This window comes from Apodemus sylvaticus, chromosome 11 (genome assembly GCF_947179515.1).
Source record: "Apodemus sylvaticus chromosome 11, mApoSyl1.1, whole genome shotgun sequence".
NCBI lineage: Eukaryota > Metazoa > Chordata > Mammalia > Rodentia > Muridae > Apodemus > Apodemus sylvaticus.
In genome coordinates, this window is record NC_067482.1 from 4461015 (window position 1) to 4487525 (window position 26511).

The 26511-nt window shown below is 46.0% G+C and overlaps 1 protein-coding gene across 7 annotated transcripts in view; it reads right to left on the minus strand.

The window, feature by feature from the left end:
• The window catches only part of Lrrc8b (leucine rich repeat containing 8 VRAC subunit B), a 66029-nt gene that overhangs the window by 6183 nt on the left and 33335 nt on the right, over positions 1 to 26511 (minus strand). For 3 of the 7 annotated variants that reach the window (XM_052199795.1, XM_052199798.1, XM_052199797.1), the window contains 2 exons: positions 6323 to 6421; positions 1138 to 3299 (listed from right to left, as the gene is read on the minus strand). In XM_052199795.1, the coding sequence (XP_052055755.1) occupies positions 1138 to 3276 (2139 nt within the window). In that variant the 5' untranslated portion in view covers positions 3277 to 3299; positions 6323 to 6421. Of the gene's footprint in view, positions 1 to 1137; positions 3300 to 6322; positions 6422 to 10586; positions 10660 to 15976; positions 16053 to 26511 lie in introns of all 7 variants that reach the window. The other 4 variants (XM_052199791.1, XM_052199792.1, XM_052199794.1 and 1 more) reach the window with 3 other exon arrangements.

Sequence of the window (26511 nt, forward strand, 5' to 3'; positions counted from 1 at the left end):
TCCTGACCCACTTACAGGTGTCATGCTCACCCGGGGGTGCTTAGCGATAGGCCTGCTCCGGTTTCGGAGATAAGGCGCACAAGGCTGCACCATTCTACTTTGGCCTGTTAGAAAGCTAAGACTTTCCTATTCTGTAATGTATCCTCCTTTGCGCATGATAACACTTTCAGACATGGCCAAGAAGTCCAGAAACCTAGCATCAAAAGTATCAGTGGTCTTAATTTACCTAATCATGCCCCACAAAGCATAATGCTACCTATAACTTTTTTAACTTGTAAAAAACAACTATGAAGTGTGTGTGTGTGTGTATGTGTGTGCACATCAGCAGGGGGCTGTCATGCAATGAGTATTGTAACAGGCTTTTCAGGTAACGCTCATGCATCCCGCGAGTCTGAATTGCTCCTACTGTAATCGTCACCCTCAAGCTCAGGGATTTCCCATTATCAGAGGCTGGGCACACTTCTTTCATGTGTGAGTCTCAGTGCGACAAGAGCTCCCTTCCTTAACTGTCGCACATTACGGCTCGAGCTTAAACGTGGATGCCGAGGAAGACTCCAGGGAGCCCCCGGCCTCACACACATTATGAACCTGGGCCTTTCACTCTGAATTGCCTTCTTAGACTCACATGCAGACTGCAAGTGTTGTTTTTTTTTTCTTACCGTGTAACAAAAAGAATTTATGAATTATTCATAGCATCGCCGGTTTAAAGGGTTATTTTTGGCGAAATAAAAAATTTACCCAAAGTTTTCTGATTTTCCGAATTTTCTAAAATTTGGTAATTTTCTACGTACCTAAAGCTTTCTAAAGGCTCAAGATCTTCCCAAACAAAAGCCAACCTCTTTGCCACTAATAAACGAGTTTAAATACTTTAGCGGTGGTATCAGTGCAGGAATGAATGGGGAAGAGGAGAAACAGAACACCCACTGAGCTGCTGTGCGTGTGTGTTCACAGATTCCTGTGAGATGAAAACCTGATGCTCAGGGCTTCAGATGGGTGGTTTATCTCCATCTCGGGGACGAGCCTCGGCTGGGAGAACGCTTAGCACGGACTACGCCTGTCCACCAACTCCCCTGTGCTACACCCCTCAAGCTCGGTGACCTCACGCTGGCCGGCGAGAGGAAGAGCAGATTTACTCACGTTATTGTTGGTCACAGCAAAGTACTGCAGATTGGTCAGGTACTGGATCTCCTCGGGAATGAAGGTCAGATGGTTGTAGCTTAGATCCAAGTAGTGCAGTTTGGTGCATAGAAAAAGCTGCAAGGGCAGGCTCTCGATGTTGTTGTGACCCAGGAAGAGCTGCTCCAGGTTAGACAGCGCTCCGATCTGAGCGGGGATGTAGGCGATGTTGTTGTGCCAGAGCTTCAGGCAGGAGAGGCTCGGGAGGTGCTGGAAGCTGATGATCTCCTCGACCGTCTTGAGGTTGTTCTCCCTCAGGTCCAGCTCATGCAGGTTGTTCAGGCTGAAAATGGAGTGGGGGATGCGCTCCAGGTCGCAGCTCAGGAGCTCCAGGCTTTTCAGGTTGACCATCTTCTTCAGGTTGTTCAGCACAACCAGTTTGCTTCCCTCGTTGTCAAGGGAGAGCTTCTGCAGGGAGGGCAGCAGGTCTGTCACCACCTGGGGGATCCGGGACAGGCTGCTCTTCAAGTAGAGGGTCCTCAGGTTCTTCAGGTCCTGGAAGCCCTCCGGGTGCATGGTGCTCAGCTGCTCGGGGAGGACACAGCCCGACAGGTACAGTTCCTTGAGGTTCTTCAGGCGGAACACCCAGCGAGGGATCTTCCCCATCTCGGTGAATTTCAGGCGGAGGATTTTCAAGTTCTCCTCTAGGAAGGCCAGGGCGGGGTGGTCGACCAGCAGGGACGAGTGGTACACATGGAGCTCCCTGAGGTTGACGAGCTGGGAGACGGCGGCCGGCAGCTTGACCTCGGGGATGAGCTCCAGGCTCAGCACTTCCATCTCCGTCAACTCGAAGACGTTGTCTGGGAGGCCGCTGAGCATGAAGAGGTGCAGCTCCACCTTGTCCTGCTGGTTCCTCACGAGCTTGCTCTTCAGCCTCTCCACCGTCCACTCGTTGTTGAGGTTGATCTGTTTCAGTTTGTTCTCGCTGACCTCCGACAGGAAGATGGAGAAGCGCTTGGAGTACAGGGGGTCGTACTGGTCGGCCAGGTGGAGGATGAAGGCAAAGTCGTTCTTGACGTCGGGGATGTCGCTGTAGTTGCTTTTCTCTCTGAGAGCCTCGAAGGAGTACTGCTTCAAGGAACTCCTGAGCATCCACCACAGGCTGTAGGAGGAGGTGAGGCCATACAGCATCACCAGAATGACATAAAACGAAGCCAGGACCTTGAAGATTTCTGCCAAGGAGTAGACACACTGGTAGCGCTTGTAGCCTGTAAACGCTTGCACGTCGATCGAACAGTCGATTTCAAGAGTTATGTAGCTGAGAAAGTACGGGACGTACGTTATAATAAGGATAAACAGGATGACTTTGACGATTATCTGCTTCAGGTACACCCGGTAGATGATGTCCCTCTGCTCCACATGCAGGCGAAACCGCTTCACCTTTTCAAAGATGGCTTTGGCTTGTTCACCCTCCTTCTTGTCCAGGACACTAGAAGTTGGGCTTTCTATGCCAGGCGACTCCAAACCTGGCTGCGGGTAGGGCAATGACTGCTTGCTGGCGTCGATGTCGGCGGAGCCCCCTGAGGTTGAGAGCAAGGTTTTGGACTTGGAGAGCTTCAGGGGCCTCACCGACTGTTCGGCCACCGTTTCCGACAGGGCGCGGGTGGTCCACGGGGAATCGAAGCACTTGTGGAGGATAGACACAAAGTGCTCCAGCCTGGAGCTGGTGCTGGGGTAGTGAAGCCAGAAGTTGCTGCAGGCTGCGAAGATGAGGGTGTGCAGAAGCACCAGGTAGGGGAAAAACTTGGCGAACCAGTGGAGCTGTTTCTCGTAGCAGACGGCGTCGATGTAGGAGTACTGCTGCCGGTGGAGGTCGTTCTGGATACGAAGCGGCAGCGGCAGCGGCAGCCCCGTGTCAGAAGACGAGTTCTCGCTGGCTTTCAGGAGGTCCCAAGGCACAGCGCACTGGTTGTCAAACTCCACCTTGCAGGGAAGACAGCACAGAACCCTGCTCTGGGTGAGCTGCAGGGCTCCGGCCAGCACAGCCACCAGCAGCATGATGAGGGTGATGTAATACCAGAAGACGTCCCACCACGGCTTCAGGATGTGGTAGGATGATTGGGCGTCTGCTAAGCATTTTAGCTCTGTTAGTGTAATCATGACTCCCTTGTAGAGAGGAGAAACTGGAGGAGGAAAGGGAAGAGACATTGCTGAAACCATTCAACACACCGTTGTGCTTGTGTGTGTTTGTGTTTGGAGGTAGGGCATCATGTAGCTCAGCCTGACTTCAGACTCACTGTGAGGCTGATGCCTCCCCCTAAGCTCCCCGTCTTCCTGTCTCCACCTTCCAGTTGCTGGGATTGCACTGTAAGCGCTACCCCAAGGGGCGGGAGTGCATGCATCTGATGAGAATGCTTGCACGCACTGCACTTAGTCTATCTACTCAGTGAGGTCTCAGCAGGTGGGAAAGACCCACAGGCTGATCAAGGGCCATGGAAGGTTTCTGGTTTTATCTCTAATCTGAACTATAGAGTCTCTTAGTTTGGGGACCAATTGGTGGCATATCTATAAAGGGCTTTGGGGGCAGAGCTGAGGCAGCTCTTCGTTTAACCTTTTGTTGTATCTTCACCCCACGGCTGTGCTTATACCATGTGTCTACCCTCGAAAACCCTGAAGAAGTCTCTTTCCAGATAGAGCCTGTGTCTGGAGTGTTGTTTACCCTCTAAGGGTTGTTTAGACCCCCAGAAAGGGCCTTTCCATGCAAGCCCTCAGGCTCGGAGGATTCCACCCACTCCTCCTAAGGCAAGCTTGTGGGCCTTCACTACCTTACTACTTGACTGTGAAAACCTTGAGGCAGTTAAAAGAGGAGAAACAACAGCAACGGTTTAAAAAGGAGTGGTGAAGAGAAGCCCTAAAGAGAACAAAGGGGCTTCCTGTTTAAGGGGACAGTGCAGAGGTGAAGGGACGCGCAATGGCAGTGTCGCCCTTTGCTGATCATCCTTACCTTCAATAACAAGTTTATTTTTCACACTGAGAGGAACTAATGATCGCATCAGTAATGTTTTCTGTGAGCCCTTCTGGTGTGTTCATGACACTCTGGGGCCTAAGGTGAATTTCCTGTTTATCCCACGTAACCTTTGGGGACTAGGACAATGGACAAGGTTATGTGATTATGTGAGGCTCAGGCAGTCACCACCTGAGGGATTCGCTTACACTATTTATGTTTAGAAACACTAATTACTGTAAGAGACTGTTACTTACAAGTGACTGTTTGGATCTTGCGTGGCATTTGGTCGGACAACAGCAAGAAAATCACAGTAACTGGCAGGGCATCTATCTACTCTGTGTCCAAGGGCTCCTTCTTGCCCTCCTGAGTGGTAAGTCACCACCTTTCCAGGGCCGCAATGACTCTTAGGTGCCATTTCTCTGGGACTGTCCCAGAGAAGCATCTTTGGTTCTCCTGGAGAGGCAGGAACCCAACCTTGAGTCCTAGGAGTGCTGCAAGCTAAGTCCCAGGAGCCTGTTATGGAGGCTGCTACAGGTCAACTGCCTCCTGGGTTGACATCCTTGGCATGTCCCTCCCATCTGACCATGTATTCTTGACAGCTTTTCCGCTTCTTAAGACACCCCTTGATCCCTGTGTTCCCTCCCGGAATGGACCTCTCTGGGAATAGCAGCTTATATATTCAGCTTCCTCTGCTTGTCTGTAAAATCCGACAGGGCTTCTGTGCTTTCCTCCAGCTCAGTAGATCTGGTCCCTGACTGTTCTCATCCTGTCTTCCTCTCACTGCAACTAATCTTGCTCTCTACCCTGGTCCCAAGAGAATTACATCACGCTAACAGAACAGTTATTTGATCACAAAGTACCATGAACTCAATAGAAAGGAATCATAGAAAACATTACTGGGTGAAATAACACATTAAAAATGCCTTTATGCATTTCAGCCTAGTGTGCACACTTTGAGTCAATCATGTGATAACTGTTGTGCTCTGATAATGACCCGGCTTCCAACCTTTGGCCATGCTTTAACTGTGATTCCCAGATAATTTGGGCCAGTTTTGTTCCTATTCAGTTAGATCCTACTTGGAACCTAACACTCAGTTCAAGACGAAACGGGACAAAGGAAATGATCATGAGTGGTTACCTCAAACCATCCCCTGTGGAGGACCATGAGGAGGGGGTGACAGCCAGCAGGGACTGAGGGGAACATTTCTGTGCACTCTGGGGCCTGATATGACATTGGACACCTGTGGATCAGACGCTACTGTGGTGACCAACAGAATAGCTGGGCTGTGTGGTCAGGGTAATGAAATGAGACGATGGTGCAGAAGTGGCCAGGCCTGGGGGCTGTTAGCATTCCTTCCAGAAAGCATAAGGAGTGTCACTGGACCCTCAGCTAAGATCCCATCTCCCACTCCCAGGCTTGCCCCTCCCTAGCTACACAGTTCCGGAGTGTGCTTGTACAAGGCATAGGAGGAGATAGGAGTTGGATGGGGAGAATGGAGAATTCAGGGGCTGGAGGAGAGAGGACTTCTACAGCACTGCAAGCTGGAAGTCTGCTAGCATTGTGACTTCTGTGATTTGTTGCCTGTCTTCCTGTCAATAACTCCAACGAACCCACTGATTTACCAAGCAAGATTGATCTATAGATACCTCATCTGGGTGAATGGGTATTTATGTCTCCTTACAAAAGTAGCAATGTGCAACTCATGGATAAAGGGACATGTGAGTTTGTCTCAGGGGAAGAACCAGATAGGTAAAAGGTTTTTATAGAAAGACATGTTTGAAGGGGAAGGATCTCATGTAGCCCAGGCTGGCCTAAAGTTGATAATGTAGTCAAGGCTGACCTTGAATTCCTGGTAGGATTATAAATGTGCTACCATGCAAGGCTAGAGTCATCTAATTTCAGGTCTGTCCCAGCTGTGCCTCGATGGATAAAATGACTGTGTACCAGGAACACTGCAATGGGATTTCTTGTGATGGGAAATAAGAGTGGATCTTACCTCTAAGGATATTTCCAGCCTGGGTTTATCTTAGTCATTCCCTACAGTTCTTGAGAGTTACAGTCATTTAATATTTTAAACTGATACGTGGAGAAATAACGGCTCGAGCAATGACAAAAAGATTTGACAGGAGTAGATTTCTCAACAAAGACTTCAAGCTGACATTGACCTACTCTGTCAATGTACACACATTTATACTTACTATTATGGAGAAAAATGAATCAAATCAATTATGCTTCAATCGGGAGGTCTACACCTTTTGAAGTTTCTCAGACACACCATCTCTGACTTTGTCTTCATTCTATGAGAAAGCAGAAATATCTTGGAGATGCTGTTTTCAGAGACACTCTCCATCAAATGTCACACAGGGCTATATTTTGTGTGGGTTTTCACCTAGGGCACGTCCTCACAAAGTTCTATGGATGGGATCTCTCTCACATGCATTGAGCTATGCCCTCTCCCTGAACTTCCTTTCAATTTTGGAGACGCTTCTTGCTGGAATTTCAGTGTGCTATATTTAAAAACTCTCTATAACATTTAGCTCTTCCCAACAATTTTACATATGTTAATCTCTTGTCCAGCCTCATATGCAACATGTCTTCCCCGTATCTGTCAGCCTGATCATTGTACTGTGAAATTTCTATACCAGCTTAAAGCCATTGTATCTGCGCAAATCAGAATTCACAGTGTTATGAAAATTTAGCCAACTAAGCTCATCAGAAAAGTCACAGGGTAATAACATTATTTCCACATGGGGCTCAGAATTACAGCTGTATCTCTCTGAAGTGATATCATTAGACACAGTCAGCCTTTGCGTTAATATTATTTTTACCTTGCAGTTGGTAAAAGCCCATCCTTGGCATCTTAGTCACATAGGAGAGTTAAATTGCACATACATTGATAACCTTGAACTGTAAGAACATTTTGAAGCACTAGCATTATTTTTCCGGTGCTAGGAATTGAGTACAGGGTCTCTGGATAAGCTAAGCACACCCTCTGCCATTGAGCTCCATCCATAACTTTCAACAGTTTGGGGTTTTTTTGGGGGGTGGGGGTTTCTGAGACAGGATTTCCCTGTGTAGCCCTGGCTGTCCTGGAACTCACTCTGTAGACCAGGCTGGCCTCGAACTCAGAAATCTGCCTGCCTCTGCCTCCCAAGTGCTAGGATTAAAGGCGTGGGCCACCACCGCCCTGCTAACTTTCAACAGTTTTAATTGAGCATTTGAAATTATGTTTTAGTGTCGATGGAACCTTCTTGAGAAGGGTTGGTAAAGGTTTATATTTGCTGAGAAGATATCATCCTTTAACAAATGGTTAGGTACTTAGAACCCAGCAAAGGATGTGAATCTCAAACTATATTCATGTCATTCTTTCGCACTACTCCTGTGCGGGCTGGTATTATTGGGTATGTTTGAAATTTCCTTCAGACTTATAAAGCCATGTATATATACCATTAGTTAGAAATTACCATAGAAAACAAGGTGATTCTGTAGGCTAGAGTGTGTGACTTCCTAACTGCAGAGCGTATAAGGTACCAGGGGAATGAGTGTGGCTCAATGGTAGAGCATGCAGGAGCAGCATGTGTGAGGCCCTTGTTCAATCCCCAGCACTGGAAATAAACACAGATATCTGAAGCTGGGTACGGAGGCAGAAGCAGGTGAATCTCTGTGAGTTCAAGGCCAGTCTGGTCTACAAGCAAGTTCTATGACAGCCAGGGGTATATAGAGATACCTTGTCTCAACAAAACCAAAAAACAAACAAAAAAAGCTATTTGATGCATCAAACATTATTTTCATAGCCTTCTACTGCACTGCAGATAAGAATTTATTGGGAAATTCTACTGTGCTCGGTAAGCATGAAGGCCAGCACGCTGCTCAACATCAGATTAGACATTAGACATTAGACAGCAGTCTAAGAAATGTTAAATATTACAGGTACATCTTCTCCATCACAGAAAGGGATATAAAGCTAGAACTGATGGTAATCCTATACAATAATCTTAAAGAGAAGCTACTTATGAATGAACTATCCAGAGGACCCTAAGTATATAAGGTTGGCCCTCTTTATTCCATCAGGACATTAACTGTAATCTCTCCATCTGGCTTTTAAAACATGACCAGGCATGGCTACACTGCTTCTCACGCATGCCAGGATATGTTAAGGTATGATAGATGAATGTGACTCATGTAGGTGATATCAAATCTCTATATCAAAGCTGGCTAAGTAAAGCTTTCCTCAAATCAGCTAACCCATCAAATCATCAAATTCCTTAAATAAATTCTTATTAAGAAGATCAAATAAAATATTTTACAGTTAATATCCTAATTGATTATCTATATTCAAAGTACATTTTATATTAAACCCTTTCAAACTTAAAAAAAGGCAGAAAGACACACACTAGGTGTCTATATGTTATAAACATGAAAGACTGGCCCAAAGAATGCACCTTACCCAGTGTCACAAAACTGTCAGGGAAAAACAATTACAACTGAAACTCAGACTGAAAGCCTTGTCTACAACAGACCACATGACCTCAGTAAATCCAATTAACTATGCCACGTCTCAGTTTTCTCAAGAGCCAGAGAAAAAGCTATTTAGCTCTTTGCCTGGCATCTGCATCAGAACTGAGTTCTATTATAGTTCCAGAAACAAGGGTCCAAGTGTTTTCTGTGACTTTCCCAGTTACAAAGTCACATACTCTGTAATATGAGTCCCAAGCTAAAGTTGCCCACTAAATGTTTTCTACTGAACTAAGGCTTCATCCTTAATTCCTTCATCAGGGTTTACAGATGCAGGAAAGGTCTGAAACCTTCCTGTAGCTAATGCTGATTGTTCTAATTGATGCATTTAGAGTGGGAGCCATTATGCCAGTGAACGTGGTTTATGCTCCAAACCTTCTCCAGACCACATATTAGCAAACAATGAGGGGGACTGGGTCCAAATGCGATCTCCGTTCCTAACACAGAAATGCACTAAATCGCTTCAAAGAAATAATGTGAAGAGTAATGGATTTTATGGTCCCAATCCCGTTCCTTCAGCTTTTAAATCTCATTAAAAAGTCATCAAAGCTCTTCAAAGCTTATGAATTCATCTGACAACATCATCCCAGTGTCTCTAAGATGGGAATAACAACACTCAAGTTAGACCTCTTGATTTCCCAGTAGTCCTTCTTTTACTTTGAAATCATTTCCAAAATAACTAGTGAAAATAAACAAGCATTCAGAGTCATTAGATGCCGAGAACTTGATGCTACTTCAAAGGCCTGGGTACTCAGAGAAAGAAAGTTCTGGGTTCCCATGTCTCAGACAACCCATCAAAACCAAGAGTTTCCTCCATAACAGTCTCCTATGCATGACCAGGCATGCAGGGTCACGCTAGACCCCAAATGGTGGGGCCACCAGCCAGGGACTGAAACTTCCGGAAATATGACCCCAAGTTTGTTACTGATTATCTTAGGAACTTTGTCATGGTAACAGAAAGATAATGAACAAAATCTACTGAGTTAAAATTTATTAGGACCTAGTAAGCTGGGACGGAAGTTCAGGAAGAAGTGAGTCAAGTGAATTCACATTTTGATCCTGTGATACTACAAGATCTTACAGTTTTAGCACATTAAGATATCTTTATATGCAGGTGCCAAACGCAGGGAAAACATTCAGATGCTTGTGTGTGGTGTCACGCTCACAGTCATAGGACCTGGGAGGCAGCCCGAGCAGGGTGCAGAGCGAGGGTTCAGCAGCACACGGGGAAAAGAGTTTTGGCTAATTGTTCTCTATTCTGTATCTCCATGGCCCAAATCCCAGGAAGGTCAATTTATTGAGATTTTATGGGCCTTTTCCGTCACAGTTTTGGCCTCCCCAAAATGTCCTCATACACTAGTAAGATAGCTGGCTCTAACACTTGAACTGATACAGTTCTCCGTTCAAGCAAACCACTTACTGAGGCAGTCCCCAGGCTAGCCCTGAAGGGGAGAGGCAGCTGGCTGTACCTCTCTTGACGCAATGCATGCACAGCTATGCTCCAACAATCTTCTGACCATAAATGATTTACATGTCTTTTTTACATGCAAAGCATACTAACTGTGGTGGTTTGAATGGCCTCTATAGACTCATGTGTGTGAATGCTTAGCCATTGGGAGTGGCACTATTAGAAGGTGTGGCTTTGTTGATGGCATCTCTCTGGAGGTGGGCTTTGAGGTCTTCTATACGCAAGCTGTGCTCCTGTGACACAGTCTCCTTCTGCTGCCCGCAGACCCAGATGTAGCTCTCAGCTACTTCTCCAGCGCCACATCTGCCTGCACGCTGCCATGGTTCCCACTGTGATGACAATGGGCTAAACCTCTGAAACGCCAAGCCAGCCCCAATTAAATGTTGTCCTTGGTAAGAGTTGCTGTGGTCATCATAATATCTCGTCACAGCAATGAAGCCTAACTAAGACGCTAACCCTCCTGCAAAAGGTTCACCCACCATGGCATCAAGTCCTGGCTTGAGGCTTGTGTCATCTGAATCGAGTCCAGGATGCCATGGGCATCACAGCTAGCTGAGAAGAGAGAGAGGCACTTCTGAGGTTACTGTGATTGAGGATCTTATTCATGAGCCCTTTTATTTTTACTGTGAAATTGGGTGCTACTGACAGCAGTGTCCTTTGCCAATTTAGACCTGAGATCATTTCTTTTTTTTAAGCCTTTGTGTGTCAGGTGCAGAAACAAAGAATTAAAAAAATTTTTTTTAAGGATCCCAGACAATTTTAGACAGGAAATATTTCTTCTAAAGCCTGCTTAAAACCTGAACATTCCTTAATCCATCTGTCTCCCAACACTTGGATCACTGTGGCTATAAAAGGAGCCTCCAGTGCTCTGCTGAGAACCTGCCGCAGCCTTGTCTGCGGTTCATCTGCCAATTCTTGTGTTCCGTGTCGGTGATGGCTTGTTGAACTTTCTGTCCACACAGAAGAGGGTAGCATTTTACATCCCCCAGGAACAGCTTCCTCACTGGCCCTCAACTACCAGGAAGACTGTCTTTACTGAGATGAAAGGGCTTCTCTGCTAGCTGTGTGCTGTGCCCCTTCCACAGGTTTCATTATGGAAGCATCTCATGTCAAGACAGCGACTTTTGCCATTGCTAATTGGTCTATCTAAAATAACAAAACCAACCAACCAACCAATCATACAAAAACCCCACCAAATCTCAGTATCTAAAATTTCATTGTTAGAAAAAAAAAATCACTGATAAATGGATATTAGCCCAGAAGCCTGGAATACCCAAGATACAATTCACAAACCAAATGAAGCTCAAGAAGAAGGAAGAACAAAGTATGGTCCTTCTTAGAAGGGGGTGCACAATACCCACAGGAGGAGAGACAATGACAAAATGTGGAGCAGAGACTGAGGGAAACACCATCCAGAGACTGCTCCCCCCTAGGGATCCATCCCACATACAGTTACAAAGCCCAGACATTCTTGTGGATGCCAACAAGGGCTTGCTGATAGGAGCCTGATATAGCTGTCACCTGGGAAGCTCTGATGGTGCATAACAAATACTGAGGGGGATACTCTCAGCCAACCATTGAACTGAGCACAGGGTCCCTATTGGAGGAGCTAGAGAAAGGACCCAAGGAGCTGAAGACGTTTTCAGCGCCATAGGAGGAACAACAATATGAACCACCCAGTACCCCCAGAGCTCCCAGGAACTAAACCACCAACCAAAGCATACACATGGATGGTCTTGTTGGACATCAAAGGGAGGAGAGGCCCTTGGACCTGACAAGGCTAAATGCCTCAGTACAGGGGAATCTAGGACAGGGACGCTGGAGTGGGTGGATTGATGAGCAGGGCGAGTGGGGATGGGTTAGGGGATTTTCGGGGGGGGGGGCAGGAAAGGGGACATTTGAATTGTAAATAAAAAATGTATCTAAAAAATAAAATAAAATGTCATTGTTTCTAACCATTCTGTTGAACAATGGGCAATTCTGATCCACCCGGTGCCTGTGGGGACGCTGGGCTAGAGTGCCAGGATCACTGGGCTGCACTCGGGCCACTGCTGACCCAGAGGCCAAGCTGGGCACTGGACTGAGGCCTTCCCAATGACCAGGAGATCTTTGAGCTGACTGTCAATGGGGCTGATTTCTGAGAGGAAATGGATACCATGGCCAGCTTCTGATGCTCTATGTTACTTAAGGCTCCACCTTGGAAGCGCTGTTAGCCCCAAACAGTAACAGGGCCCTAATCCACTGTGGTGCGCCATGACTGTTCAGGGAGGGAACAGGGCCTCAGACAAGAATTCTTTGAGAGGAATCATTTCACTCTGGCAAATGCGGAACAGAGCGGTTGTCTAGGTGTGGAGGGGTGGTCGGATCAGGGAAGGCAGAGAAGAAAGTCTTCTGTGAGTCACAACTTCAAGGAAAGAAGCCGTTATCAGTCAAAAACAACAACAACAACAAACAAACAAACAGAAAAAGCAAATGGAGACAGGAAGCAGTCACTTGGTAATTCCCTAATTAGTTTTGTTAAGCAGTCATAAGTAATGTTTTAGATAAAAATCACTTTACTCATTGGAAGCCCCCGGAGAAAGGTACTGAACAAATAAATTGAAATCCCAATGAATGTGGGGCATTCTTGTTTGTTTTTGTGACAGGGTCTCATTATGTTGCTTTGGCTGGCCTGGACCTCACTGTGCAGACTATGCTGGCTTCCATCTGCCTAACTTTGACCTGAGATTACAGTGCTCTACCATGGCCAGCTCTAAGCTGTTTTGAAGGTTAAAGAATTTTGTTTTAATCAGTTTCTACAAGCACAGAATATATCATATATTAAATTTAGATGATAATGCTCTGTTTTGGAAATATCGATCATCAATGCCTTTAGTAGACTACTATATCATCCACTTTGAATCTAAAATAATACATTGGTTTTGGGGCTTGGAGTTTTTTTAGATGGGAGTTTGTTATGTAGCCCAGGCTAACCTACATATCATGATCCTCCTGCCTCAATTTCCTGATTGCCGGTGTGATAACTGTGTGCCACATGGACTCTAAAACACATTGTAAATGAGAGGAGATGGAGTTATATTATTGGAAGTTACTGGTGGGATAATTCTTAAGAGATGGTGTAAGTAAGAAGCCAAGGTCAAATCCGTCATCGCTTCTCAGTATTTAAAAAAAAAATATTTTCCTGACCAACTCCCCCAAACCCCACAATATTCTTGATAATCAATAATAAGTGGGGCAACATCCAGGCCTTCCACAGTTGCTTGTGACTCACATACCGCCCCCCTCAGGTTCCCACTCAGAGGACAGTGGGCATTTGTAGGAGCCTCATTCTTCTACCGTGGCCTACTCTTCACAGAGCAGTCACTATAGAAACCAGAGCCCACTCTTTACGGAATAAATAAGAAAACCATTCAGAGCAGTTGAGTTACTTCTCCACAGGGACAGGCTTGAGAACAGTGTTAAAAGTCTTCCTCGGACACAAAAAGCTGTAACTATACTCAAGGAAAGATTTATAATTCTTTCTAAAGCATAAAAATGAGAGATTTTAGAACTGGGATAGACCAATTAGTGATGTGGGATAGACCAATTATAATACCTTAAATCCTGATGTAGCTGTTCATCTAAATCCTTTCTCTAATGTTAACATTTGCATATTCAATTATGGAGAGCAAGCGCACCAGAGCCAGAGTAAGGACAATCTTATCTCTGCTAAACACAGAATGGAAAGTGGCATGCCTCTTCTCCAGACCATGTAGCCTGGACCAAATGAGTGGGAGGGTGGGATAGACCCACTGAACTCTGTGAGTGCCTCTTGTGTAAGCTCTTCACGTTCTTAGGCATAAAGGGAGTGGATGGACACTCCTGCACAGCAGCACTAAAGAAAGCTCGGGGCTCGGCCTACTCACACTCCAAATACTTACAATGCCCTCAGTGTGCCAACGCGTCTAAGTCTTAGGGAAACAGAGGCGGACTCAGACAAGGAGCTGTGAAAGAAACCCAGTAGAAGAATGTTTGCCTAGCCCCAGGCTCAATCCTCAGTTGATGAGCCTGCCCTTATGGACTTTACTGAGCAGGAAGAGCAGAAACAATCACCGAGCACACAGCCATGGCGTGATCAAAGGCACTGTGGAGACTAAGCGTCAAGAAGCAGGGCTTGTCTGGAGGTCAGTCATTAGAAGAGAGATTGAAATAGTCAGTGGTTGGTCACCCAACCCAGCTGAGGAAGATCACTACGGGCAGAGAGAGCCTTAAGCCTGGGAGGTTTAAGGATCAGAAAGGGTGCACTCTGCCTAAAGTCAGGAGCATGAGCAAGGGGAACAACAGTGAGCCTGCAGCCGAGGCGCAGAGTTTGGATATGAAACAGTTGAGAAACAACGGAGAGACCGCCAGTCAGGAGCAGCTGAGTGCAAACTCTGCTAGCTTTTAAAGACTTGGCTCAAACGATTAGTGTGGAAACACACGCCCACATCAGGGGATTTTTATGTTTGTTTGAAATAAAATAAAATAAACATAAAATAAAATTTAAAGGGATGGAGAGATGGCTCAGTGCTTAAGAGCACCAACTGCTCTTCCAGAGATACTGAGTTCAATTCCCAGCAACCATGTGGTGGCTCACAACCATCCGTAATGGGATCTGATGCCCTCTTCTGGTGTGGCTAAAGACAGTGACAGTGTACTCACGTACATTAAATAAATAAATGTAAGTTTAAAAAAATACTTAAAAGGGTATATATAATTTTTAAAAGAGGGAAGGAAGGAAGGAAGGAAGGAAGGAAGGAAGGAAGGAAGGAAGGAAGGAAGGAACTTGCCAGAGATGACCAAGCATCAGAAAGTAGTGCAGTATAAGCAGGCCATCTTTACAAGATTGCTTCAAACATCTATGCACAGACAGTTCAGGCTGTGGTTCTGAGACCTGCACTACAGCCTGGACATGAGTGCTGACTTGCAAATGGCTGATGTGCAACGCCACGGGCTGTGGACTGCTCACTGCCTTACCACTGAGTCTCCTGAACTGCATGTTCAGAGATGGGTGACACCTTTAAGGTAGGTGTTGTATTCACCACTCTGGAGTCAGTGAGTGATTTCAGTGCCCAGCACAGCAAGTCACACTCTGTCATAGAGCTAACATGGCATATCTTCCATAGCTAACACGGCATATCTTCATAGCTAACACGGCATATCTTCCATAGCTAAGAAGAGGAGCATGTCTGCGGGAAGTAAGTGTGGACAGGCTTGCATTTCTGACTTGCTCACTCAAGAAAGGTTCGTTATCGAGTAGAAACATGGCAGATGGTTCGGTCCCGTGAATCAACCCTAGGAGCTGAGAACGGAGCTCGCTTGGCAAGAGTGTCTACCCGGAAGGCATAAAGCTACGTTTGATTCCCAGCAGGGTGTAGAGGCATGGTGATATCTGGAATCTCAGCAATAGAAGGTAGAGTTGGGAAATTTAGAAGTTCAAGGCCTTCCTTAGCTAGGCAGTGAGTTTCAGAGCAGCCTGCCTGCCATCCAAGAGACTCTGTCTCATAACCCATCAACCATTGGAATACCAAAAAGGATAACATGCCCAGATCAAACAGGCGTGCATGGACTCTAAACCTCTCATAGATTATTATATTCCATCAGTCTTTAGTGATTATACCAAACAAAAAAAGGAATCAATTAAACACACACACTTCTGCTTACAGAACCCACAGAGGGAGGAAGGATGACATTTTAATTAAAATAACACAGATGTAAATTTCTGCTTAATCGGTCTAAAAATATCAAAGCGATTTTACTCAAAACATCTGTAAGCATGGCAAGCTTTCTCTGTATTCCTTTTTGCCCCGAGCTACCAACTAAATTGTAATAATCTGCGGCACGTGCTCACCACTGGAAATGCTCATCTCACCCTATGGATGCTGGTCAACCGGAAACTCTGCAATTAGTTTTGATCTGGGGAACGCCTGAAGAGAAATCGTAAACACATTGTTATATTTTATGTAGCCTGAGACTACAAAATCATTTCCCCCTTACATGGTTTTCAAATTCCCAACATACCTAAAATTTTTGTGAAAAAATACAAAATACAACTTTCACAAAGCACAAGTCAGAGATAGTCCTCTGACTTCTCAGCAAAAGACTGGCTGACACTTGGGGAGACAATCGAAGTCTAACCTCGGCAGTAATTCACGTGGCATTTTAACAGAGAATGAAGCATTGTATTGGAGGCACATACACATACTATATCCCTGTCTTTTTAATATTTTCCATCTTCTACAAATAAAGATATTGATATTCCTTAAGGAGGGAAAAATGGAGAAAATGTAAATATTTGATTTTTTTTTCTCGTTGAGTTTTGTTATTTTGTTGCTCCTGGCCTGCAAGGGACAGAAATGCCACTATAAAATTCCATGGCATAATTTCAAGGTTTCCTTTGGAATCTTATGGGATTTTTCATGTTGTAAAGTCTCCAGGCATTATCTTTGATAAAAGCATTTTAAGTGTGTCACAGTTTTAAAAGCCATTCTCTGTTAGTAATCATGCTACAAACATCTCTAAACTAGGTTCATATGGTATCACCCCCACTTCTCTCTTCCCCTTTGGGAATTGAACCTAGAACCTGTGCATGATAAGCAATCACTCTGCCATTGAGCTACATCCTATTCTTCATATGACTCTCTTGTATAGAATTCTAAAGGAGAGCCCGGGGCCAAAATGAAATGTTTAGTCTCTTATATGTAAAGCCAATCGATGCACGCCCCACCAACAATCTTTCTGGTAAGCAGTTCATCAACTGATTTCTGAACAGATTAGGAATTATCACTGAAGCCACATGGAAAAAGCAAAACCTTCTCTGTGTCCACACATGAAAAAATATCTTGCTGTTGCTCTACCATGCCTACTGTTGAACAAACCCATCCTGTGAATTAACAAGCCTCACTCCTTTCTGTTCAAATTCACCCAAACCAGAGATGCGTCCTGTTGGAAGAAACAGATGTAGAACCCAGTGGAGGCTCTCAGGAAAGACTAGTCATCTCAGGGTGAAGCCATTGCTGTCAACTGTAGTGGCTATTCCTGGTTGTCAACTTGACTATATCTGGAATGAACTACAATCTAGAATTGGAAGGCTCACCCATGATCCTAATCTGGAGGCTCAGAGATACAAGTTTCTGACCTGGATCTTGGCAAGGAGATCTTGAAGCATAGTGGCTATGAATTCCATTAAGACAAGGAGATCTCCGAGTTCAAGATCATCTGGGATTAAAGGCATGGAGGCACACACCTTTAATTTGGGCCACACCCTATGCTGGAGACCCACATGCCTTTAATCTGGGCCACACCCTCTGCTGGAGACCTAGAGCCTTTAATCTGGGCCACACCCTCTGCTGGAGATCTATATAAAGACATTGGAAGAAGTAAGACTCACTCTTCCTTGCCTGCTTGCCTTGTGGGACTGAGCAACTGCTAGATCCTTGGACTTCCATCCACAGCTGCTGCTGCCCACTTTGGGGCAGTTGGACTATAGACTGTAAGTCATCGACAAATTCCCTAACTATATAGAGACTGCCCGTACATTCTGTGACTCTAGAGAACCCAAACTAACACATCAACTAAAAGCAACAGCACGTTGTGGCTCAGTTCCTTTATCCAGGCCAAGAGAAACCTTCAGGCTGATTTTAGAAACGGTAGCTGAGGCGATCCTATTTTCTCCTCTGCAGAACACAGAAGTACCGAGCTGGAAGAACGGATTGTGAGAATCCTAAATGGCCGTGCTGCTCACAATAGAACAAATCACACACTTTAGGCAGGATAAAAATGGGACAAAGACCGACATGGTAATTCTGACAGGCCAGCTGCAGAGACAGGCGGCTGTGTCTCTATGCTCCAACTCGCTATGCTAATGGGTTTCCAAACTAGTTTCGTCTATATCACTCCCAGGCAGAGGCAGGACACACACTCCTGTATTTTAACTTAAAAACTCAGCTCTGGGACAGACTAAGAATGAACTCAGGCAGATGTGGAGACCAGGCAGGCTGAGACTGAATGTTCCCTCCCGCCTTCCAAAAGGGACATAGAAGGGAGGTAGTAGAAAATACTTATTTTCCCAAGTGATTGAGGATGAGTTTTTTTGATAGAGAAACAAGAGTCCCCAGGGCTCCGACTGCAGAAGGGGAGGAGTCTGCACACTTTTGCTTTCTGGGTGTAGGGATGGCAGACACTGACAGCAAGCTCCTGTGTAGTAGAACAAGGAGCAGAGACAGTTCTGGGATCTAAACACAGACTTGCAGCATTTGAATTTGCCTTGTAATGACAGCTGCAAAAGAAAAGGTGGAAAATGGAGCCAAAACCAATCAAGCATTTCTCTTCTGGTTGTTTTGTAATGGTGTAGGGAAGGGGCAACCCCAAGGCTTTGACCATGCTAGGCAAGTGCTCTACCACTGAGGTACACCCCGCCCCCCAGCCCAAAGCTCACAATCTCTGTGGATCTAAAACACAATCCTATGACATTACTATACATGTCACATCCCAGCAACGGCAGGAGTCACACCACCATACTTCATCTTGTGCAATCTATATTTTATTTTGATTATGTAGATTCAGATTCCCACATCACTGACTTGAAAGACTCCAAAGCAAAGATTTACAAAGGGACATTCCAGATGGGCATGGTGACCCACTCTTTAATCTCAGCGCTCAGGAGGCAGAGGCAGGTGGATCTCTGAGTGAGAGGCTACTGCTGGTCTACAACCTAACACCTGCCCTGCCTCCAGGTCCCATGGCACCACCCCTGCAGCTGCACTGTCCTCCTTGGCTAACTCCTTGGCTCTGTTGTGTCTCCCTGTTCTCCCACATTGCTTTATGGTGTACACATTAAGCTGATACCTCAAGTTCTTCATGAACTAATACAGCCAAGTCTCTTAATTACCTGTATCTCAGGGATCTCTCCCAGAGTATTATCAATGGCTAGATGGGGGAGTATTGATAATACCTTCACGGAGATTTGGACTATGACTGTGATGTCCCCGGAAGTCGGCTGGGACCCTGAGAACTGATGGGGGCAGGACTGAAGGGGCTTCTTTGTTACATTGTACCCATGTAGCTCTTAACCCTCATCACATTTTAAAACGTGATGGGCTGGAGAGATGGTTCTGTGGTTAAAAACACTGGCCGCTTCTCGAGAGGACCTGGGTTCAATTCCCAGTAAACATGTCATGTACTCATAACTTTAGTTCCATTTCAAAGGGATCAGATGCCCTCTTCTGCCCTCTGCACACAAGTACCGTACAGATAAACATGCAGGCAAAAACAAAACAAAACAAAACAAAAAAAACCCCAAAACCCTCAGACATATAAATTTTTAAAATGCGAAGAGATATGACAAAAAATCGTCTTAAGTGGCACCGAAGTTAGTCTGCCCAAGAGACAAGTGCTTAGGTAACCTTGTGTGGCACTGAGGCTGGCCTTATGTCACAGGGACATTTAGAGTGCTGTCACGCGTGTGACTGGATTTCATTACTGGGTTAGGAAGTGAGAGTATGGAGATGTGTCTCAGAAAGATATCCGAGCAAAGGCTGGATGCGCACGTCATGAAGCAGAGAAAGGAAGGGGTAGGCCATGATGGGCCTGATGTTTCCATCCCCCACAGTGAGCGCAGTCATCGCAGGCAGAGGCGAGACCGCACCCTCGAGGAGCCCTGCTTGCCAAATCCTCCCACTGATCTCACGACTCTGAACAAACTCAGAGCTGCTGCCAGGCTCAGCGTGGCTGGCTGCGTGACGGTGGCTGCATGTCATTTTAGATCTGCGACGGGCCACCGGATGAATGCCACTGCACTCCTAAATGACCTCGACATCTCGTGAATATCCTTTTGCACGAACTGGCCTTATGACGTCAGAAGGGGAACGCTGGGAGGAAGTGTGAGCACACTGTCTCCCGGGCCGGGACGCTGTCTGTCATGCTAAGCTGGGCCCAATTTTTAGCCTGGCTTCTTCCTCCGAGACCGTGCATTCTGGGAGGGAAGGAACTTCGCTTGTCTTCTCAGGGCCCACAAACACTCTTGGTTCCTAGGCACAGTAATTTTACAACCCCATGAACTAAGATTCAGCTGACAATGTCTCATGTCCTCGGGAAAGTTTTAGTCTCTTGGAGCAGATGGCTGGTGATGATCATGGAGGGGAAGGCAGTGTCTGCTATGTCACACTCTTGAAGGGCAGACAAACAACCACATGTCATAAACTACAATAAGCCTAAGGTAATAAAACAAACCTTAATGAGCTTAAGGTGATGATACAAAGGATCAGTATTCAATTATGGGAAAATGACCACAAAACACAAAGTTGCCCAATTCTTTTCGGTTTTGAGACAGGTCTCATATAGTCCTCAAGGGCCTCAACCTTAATAAACAGCCAAGGCTGACCTTAAACTCTGACCTTTCTGCCCCTCACCTCTGACAGCTAGGATTATAGGTATGTATCAACAAGCCTGGGGTGTGGTGCTGCAGACAGAGCCCAGGGTTCTCATGATGCTAGCCAAGCATTCTACCCACTGAGCTATTATTCCCAGCCCACGAGAAGTGTCAAAAAGAGCACCGTACCCAACTTGCCCAAGTCCTGGTGATGAGCCTGGCCGTTTGAACTGTTCTTAGAGCTGTGAATTCTGGGTTTGCTTTTGAACCTAAGAACTGAGAGTTTGGGGTATAGGCAAGGCCTAACTACAGCAGTCTCAACTGCAGCTGTGTAGAAGGGATGCCAGGAGATGGCGAGGCACAGGTGACCATTCTCCGTGCTCTCGGTGTGGTCATCTCGACTCCATAGGTGAGAAAGCAGAGTTTATTAATTATTTCCTGTTCCCATAATAAAATACCACATCAGAGGTGTTATGGTTTTATATGCTCAGCCTCAGGGGTGGCACTGTTAGAAGGTGTGACCCTGTAGGAGTAGGTGTAGCCTTGTTGGAGTGACAAACCAGTTGAAGACCACACCCACAGTGGGTGTGGGCTTTAAAACCTTCATCCTAGCTGCCTGGAAGCCAGTATTCCGCTAGCAGCCTTCAGATGAAGCTGTAGAACTCTCAGCTCTTCTTGCACCATGCCTGCCTGGTTGCTGCCATGCTCCCACCTTGATAATGGACTAGATTTCTGAACCTGTAAGCCAGCCCGATTAAATGTTGTCCTTATAAGAGTTGCCTTGGTCATGGTGTCTGTTCACATCAGTAAAACCCTAACTAAGATAAGAGGCAACTAAAAGATGAAAGTTTACTCAGGCTTATGGTTCTAGATGACGCGGTTATGAGTCCACCATGATGAGGAATCAGCAAGCGGCAGGCATGGCAGCAAAATAAGATCTGAGAGCTTATGTGCTTTCTTAGCAGGAAGAAGAGAGCACAAACTCCAAGTAGGCAAGGCCCTGAGTTCTCAAAGCTATCCCCAGTGACAGACTTTCTCCAGCTAGCCTGTACCTCCTAGACTTCCTCAGGCAGCACCATCTACTGGGGCCCAAGTATCCAAACGCTTGAGACCATAGAAGACATTACTCATTTAAATCACCAGAGTAAAGATTGGAGAAACTCAGAAACTTGTTTGACCAAGTTCAGAAGCAAACCCCAAATTCACACCAGCTCTGAGAGCATCTGCCTCAAGGCCTCCACAGAAGCGCTGGCTGTCAGAGAGTTCTACACAGAATGTGACATCTAGCTCTCTACAGCAAAACTTTTAGAAAAGATGCTTGACAAGTGAGATCTTCTGCCCCATGGCTCAATATTTCATCTAATAAAGCTGAACAGTAGGAGCTTCTGCACCCTTCCTGCCTGCCTATTAAGTAATTAGGTTTGACATGATAGATGGCCAGAGCAAGAATGCATCCTGCTTACACAACCTCATACCAAGAAACCCTCATCTCTAATAATAAGGCGGAAAACCCACATTTAACTGTCATTGAAATAATAACATATACAGGGCTTTAATGCCTGGAATATCTATTAAGATGCGGCTAAAGTAACATAGCACCATGCATTTAAATACGAACTTTCTGAATGGTCTGAGAGAGGAGCATCACATGCCAGTTTCTTCATCTGAAACCTTGAACATTAGGAAAGGAAGCAGAAGGGAGGTAGCAGAATGACTAAGGTGGTGGTCTGACATCCATTTCTCTTGACTGGATCATAAGCTTAAGTGTCAGATCTCTAATCTACAAAACAGTTTATTACTGTTTATATTACATAAAGATGGCTTTTTACCTAATGGAAATGTCTTAACAGTTAAGCAAGGCAGCTGTCACTCAAATGCTTAGCACAGGGATGGATACAAAGTAGCATCTAACATAGTAACTTACTAACACAATGGTAGCTTTATAACAGGCAGATCTGTAAAAAGGATGGCCTCAAGCACTGTCCTGCAACCAGTCATCCTTGGCACTGGCCAGTCCAGTTTTCCACCCAAGTTAGAGACTTTAATGGCAGACTGGCAATTTGACCCCAGTTATCCCAAAAAGTGAAGTATAAATATACCTTTTCTCAATTATTTATTACATGGACCAGCATGTTATGAAGCAGAAACAAAAAGAATAAACTGTGTTGCAGCATTTAAAGCAGTACTGGTACAAGTCATTTAATGTCTGTCTTAACAGGCAAAAATGCTTGTTACTGACAAGCTAGATGTGGCCAGTGTCGCCTAGGCAAAGGGGTGCATTAAAGGTGTATCATCAAAGAAAACAAAATAAAACAAACCACAGCCTCTGTACCAGCAGGGTCTGGGGAGTCGGCTCAGTTGATAAGAGGCAGGAACAAAGGCCAGAGCTCAGATCCGCAGGACACACCCACGGTCCTGGCACCATTCAGTGCAGAGAGGGGGCTCCCCAACTCCATGAACAACAGCCAGGCCAGCTGAACTGCAAAGTTCCAGGTTTACTGAGAAACTTGATCTCAAAAGATAAAGTGAGGGGGAAGGAGGAGGCCAGTGGGCATCGACCTCTGGTCTCCAACACGAATCTATAAATCCTCATGCAACCCGCGCATACAAAAACCTCCTCCTGAGATGACTCAATATGTGCTTAAAGTCACTGCCTTTTTCATTTACAGATAGCTAAAATAAGTTTTACATTTTGTATATTGTTTTGTATATTTTACCAGAAATAGTCATGCAGATTAAGAAAACCATTCTCATTGCAATAAGCACAAAGGATCACAGAAATCAAATACAATCAGCCTCAATATCCCAGAAAAAATAACATGTGAAAATATTATTTTAAATGTAGCAAACTTGCTTCATCCATGGTGTGAGCGTTACTATAAGTAACATTGAATTTTCAATCATCAGTTTATTTGTAACCTTTAATTTAAATTTGGTTAACTAGGATAACATGATTCTGCAAATTTAGCTAGAAAACAACTATGATTTGTTACACACAACAAATATTTCTTTCTCTTGCTCATATGCTCACCTCTCTCCTCCCTCTCTCTCACCCTCTCTCTCTCCCTCCCTACCTCCCTGCCTCCCTCCTCCTCCTTGTTCGTTCTCTCTCTCTCTCTCTCTCTCTCTCTCTCTCTCTCTATATATATATATATATATATATATATATGGGTGTTTTTGCCTACATGTATATCTGTGTAGGTTATGGGTGGCCAGTGCCTGCGAAGGTCAGAAGAGGACATCAGATCTCCCAGGACTGGAGTTACATATGGTTATGAGCTACCATTGTGGGAGCTGGGGAATTGAGCCCATGTCCTCTGTTAGAGTAGCCAGTGCTCTTAACCACTGATCCATCTCTCCAGCCCTGCACTAGGGTCCTGAATGGTCATTCTCATATCAATGCCAGGCTCCTAATGGGCCACACCAAGAGCCAGCATCAGGAGACTTCGACAAGGCAGCCAGACAACACCTTTCTAGCTTTGCGGCTTCCCGCTTCACAAGCTGGTAGGATCTATGTCCTAGGCAGACTAGATTATGTATTCTCTGATCAATAGGCCTTCTGGGCCACTCGGATCTGTTCACCAGGTGGGATATGGCTGCCTCACACTTTGTTGTGGTCTGGATACATACTGAGATACACTTTGGACCAGAATATTTAAAGCCTGCTTGTCTGCGGAGTCTACAAGCACAGGGTTCTGTTACACACATCTCTTTCACTGGGTCACAGTTATACAGCCATTTCTGGGTAACACAGGATGGTCACAGATCCCTGCCTGCTACACATCCCAGAGCCTCTAAGGGCAAAAGCAGACTGCTCAATTTTTATTTATATGGTTTGATTTCCCCCCAAGTCCTAGGGGTCACGCCCTGGCTCAGTTCGGTCCCTCTTGTGCATGCCCACTTCTCTCACTAAAGGCTGGCTTCCCAAGGCAGCAGTGTGGAACACCTGTCCTGGATCCCAGGGCGGCAGTATGGGGCACCTGTCCTGGAGCACATCCTTAGCCTGCCTCCACGGCAGTCTGCATAGGCCCCACTCTGGTCCTCCATCTCAGCTTTCACATTCTGTCTCACTGGCCTCAGAGCTGAGATTAATGGGAAACAAACATCTCTGAAATCACTCCGGCAGCAAATGCAGAGCGATCTCCTGTGAAGCAAAGCAACTCTTGCTGGTGCCTGGCTGAGAGAAGACGGCCCGGAAGGATAGATGGAAACTGCACAACTCAGCCCACAGAGTTATTCACAGGGCTTTGGTTCCAAGGAAACAGAACAGCCAATGTCACCATGGACGTCCTACGAAAAAGGCCCAGAGGCCCAGGACTCCAGGCAGAAGAGAAAAAAATTTCAGTGTGGTTAAATAGGAACCTGAGGAGAAAGTTCTTTGTCAAATCTACCGTGTAATGGCAGAGGATCAATGTCAAAAGGCGGGAGAGTGAGTGGATAGCAGGCCAAGGGAAGGAACACCTGTGGGTGTCAGGAGCTCTGAAACCTGTGACATCACATAGGCGACAGTGAGACCCGCCCACCTGTTGCCAAGGCAACAGCCACCATATTCCCAGAATCCACTTGGCTCACCTCCCAGCTTTACCTGTGGCTGTGTCACCACCCACATATAAAGGCCCCTTTGCTCTCTGTCTTGCCCCTTCTCTTTCTGCCTCCACCTTGTCCTTTTCTCTCTCAATAAACATCACGTGGAACTGTTTAGCCCGGTGTGGCTTTTCTGGAGCCGTGCGATGATCACAATGCCCACAGCACCCTGCTAGTAGCCCAGGTTGCCTACTACATTCTGAAGCCAGAGGAGACTTTCCACAACACTGCTTGGAGCCGAGATGCTGATTTCATCAGCTCGTCTTTCCTGGGAAGTGTAGGAAGTGAGGCACTGGACGAGAGAGTGCCACAGAGACACTCAGGCCAGCGTTGAAAGGGCAAGCTTTAGGCCACGCGTGTCTCAGAGCCAATGTCCGCTTTTGTCTTGACTTTGATTTGGTGCCTCATGTTTCCAATCTGGTGAGTGGCGCACACTGTGGCCAAACCCTGCTGCCACTGACTTCTCTGCTGGCACAGCAGAGACATTTGGTGTGTGTGTAGGGTAACACAACAGCCTTTCTCTAGAGCGGCTCTCTCAGCTGGCCGTGCTATGATGCAGCCCTGTTCCTCGTTGCCTTCCCAGAGTGAGTATCTCACTTACAGCCTCGAGGGCTCTGCTTCTGATGGTGTCCCTGCTACCCCCAGGGCTGCCTTGTCTGACATGCTCCACAAGTTCAGTGACTGTCATGTGACTCCCAGAACTCAGGACAATTCAGTCATTAGTAATAGTTCATTAAAGAGGATACAGTTCAGGAGCAGGCAAAGTAGCAGGCTGCACATGTACATATGTGTGTGTGTGTGTGTGCGCGCGCGCGCGCGCGCGTGCGCGCGCGCATGTATGTCGGTGAGCACACATGCATGCATATGTATGGATGAGTATGTATTGTTTGTGAATGTGCATGGGTGGGCACACATGCATGCATATGTATGGATGAGTATGTATTATGTGTGTCTGTGTGTTGTGTGTATGTATTGTTTGTGAATGTGTATGGGTGGGCACACATGCATGCATATGTATGGATGAGTATGTATTATATATGTGTGTGTGTGTTGTGTATGTATTGTCTGTGAATGTGTATGGGTGGGCACACATGCATGCATATGTATGGATGAGTATGTATTATGTGTGTGTATGTGGTGTGTATGTATTGTTTGTGAATGTGTATGGGTGGGCACACATGTATGCCACTGGGTCTAAGACAAAAGTGTATTGTTTACTATACACAGGCTGCAAAGGAAACCTCCTTCCTATACAGAGCTGTAGAGGGCCAATTCTTATTCAAGGTGGCCATCCCTTGAGGCAGTGCCCACACTGGCTCCAGGAAGGTCAAACTCACCTTCAGGGAGGAAACAAGGCTGTCAAGTCCCCAATGCTCCAGTCTCCGGCTCACACAGGTATTCCCCACAGGGCTGCTTCCTCTGACAACCCCCCT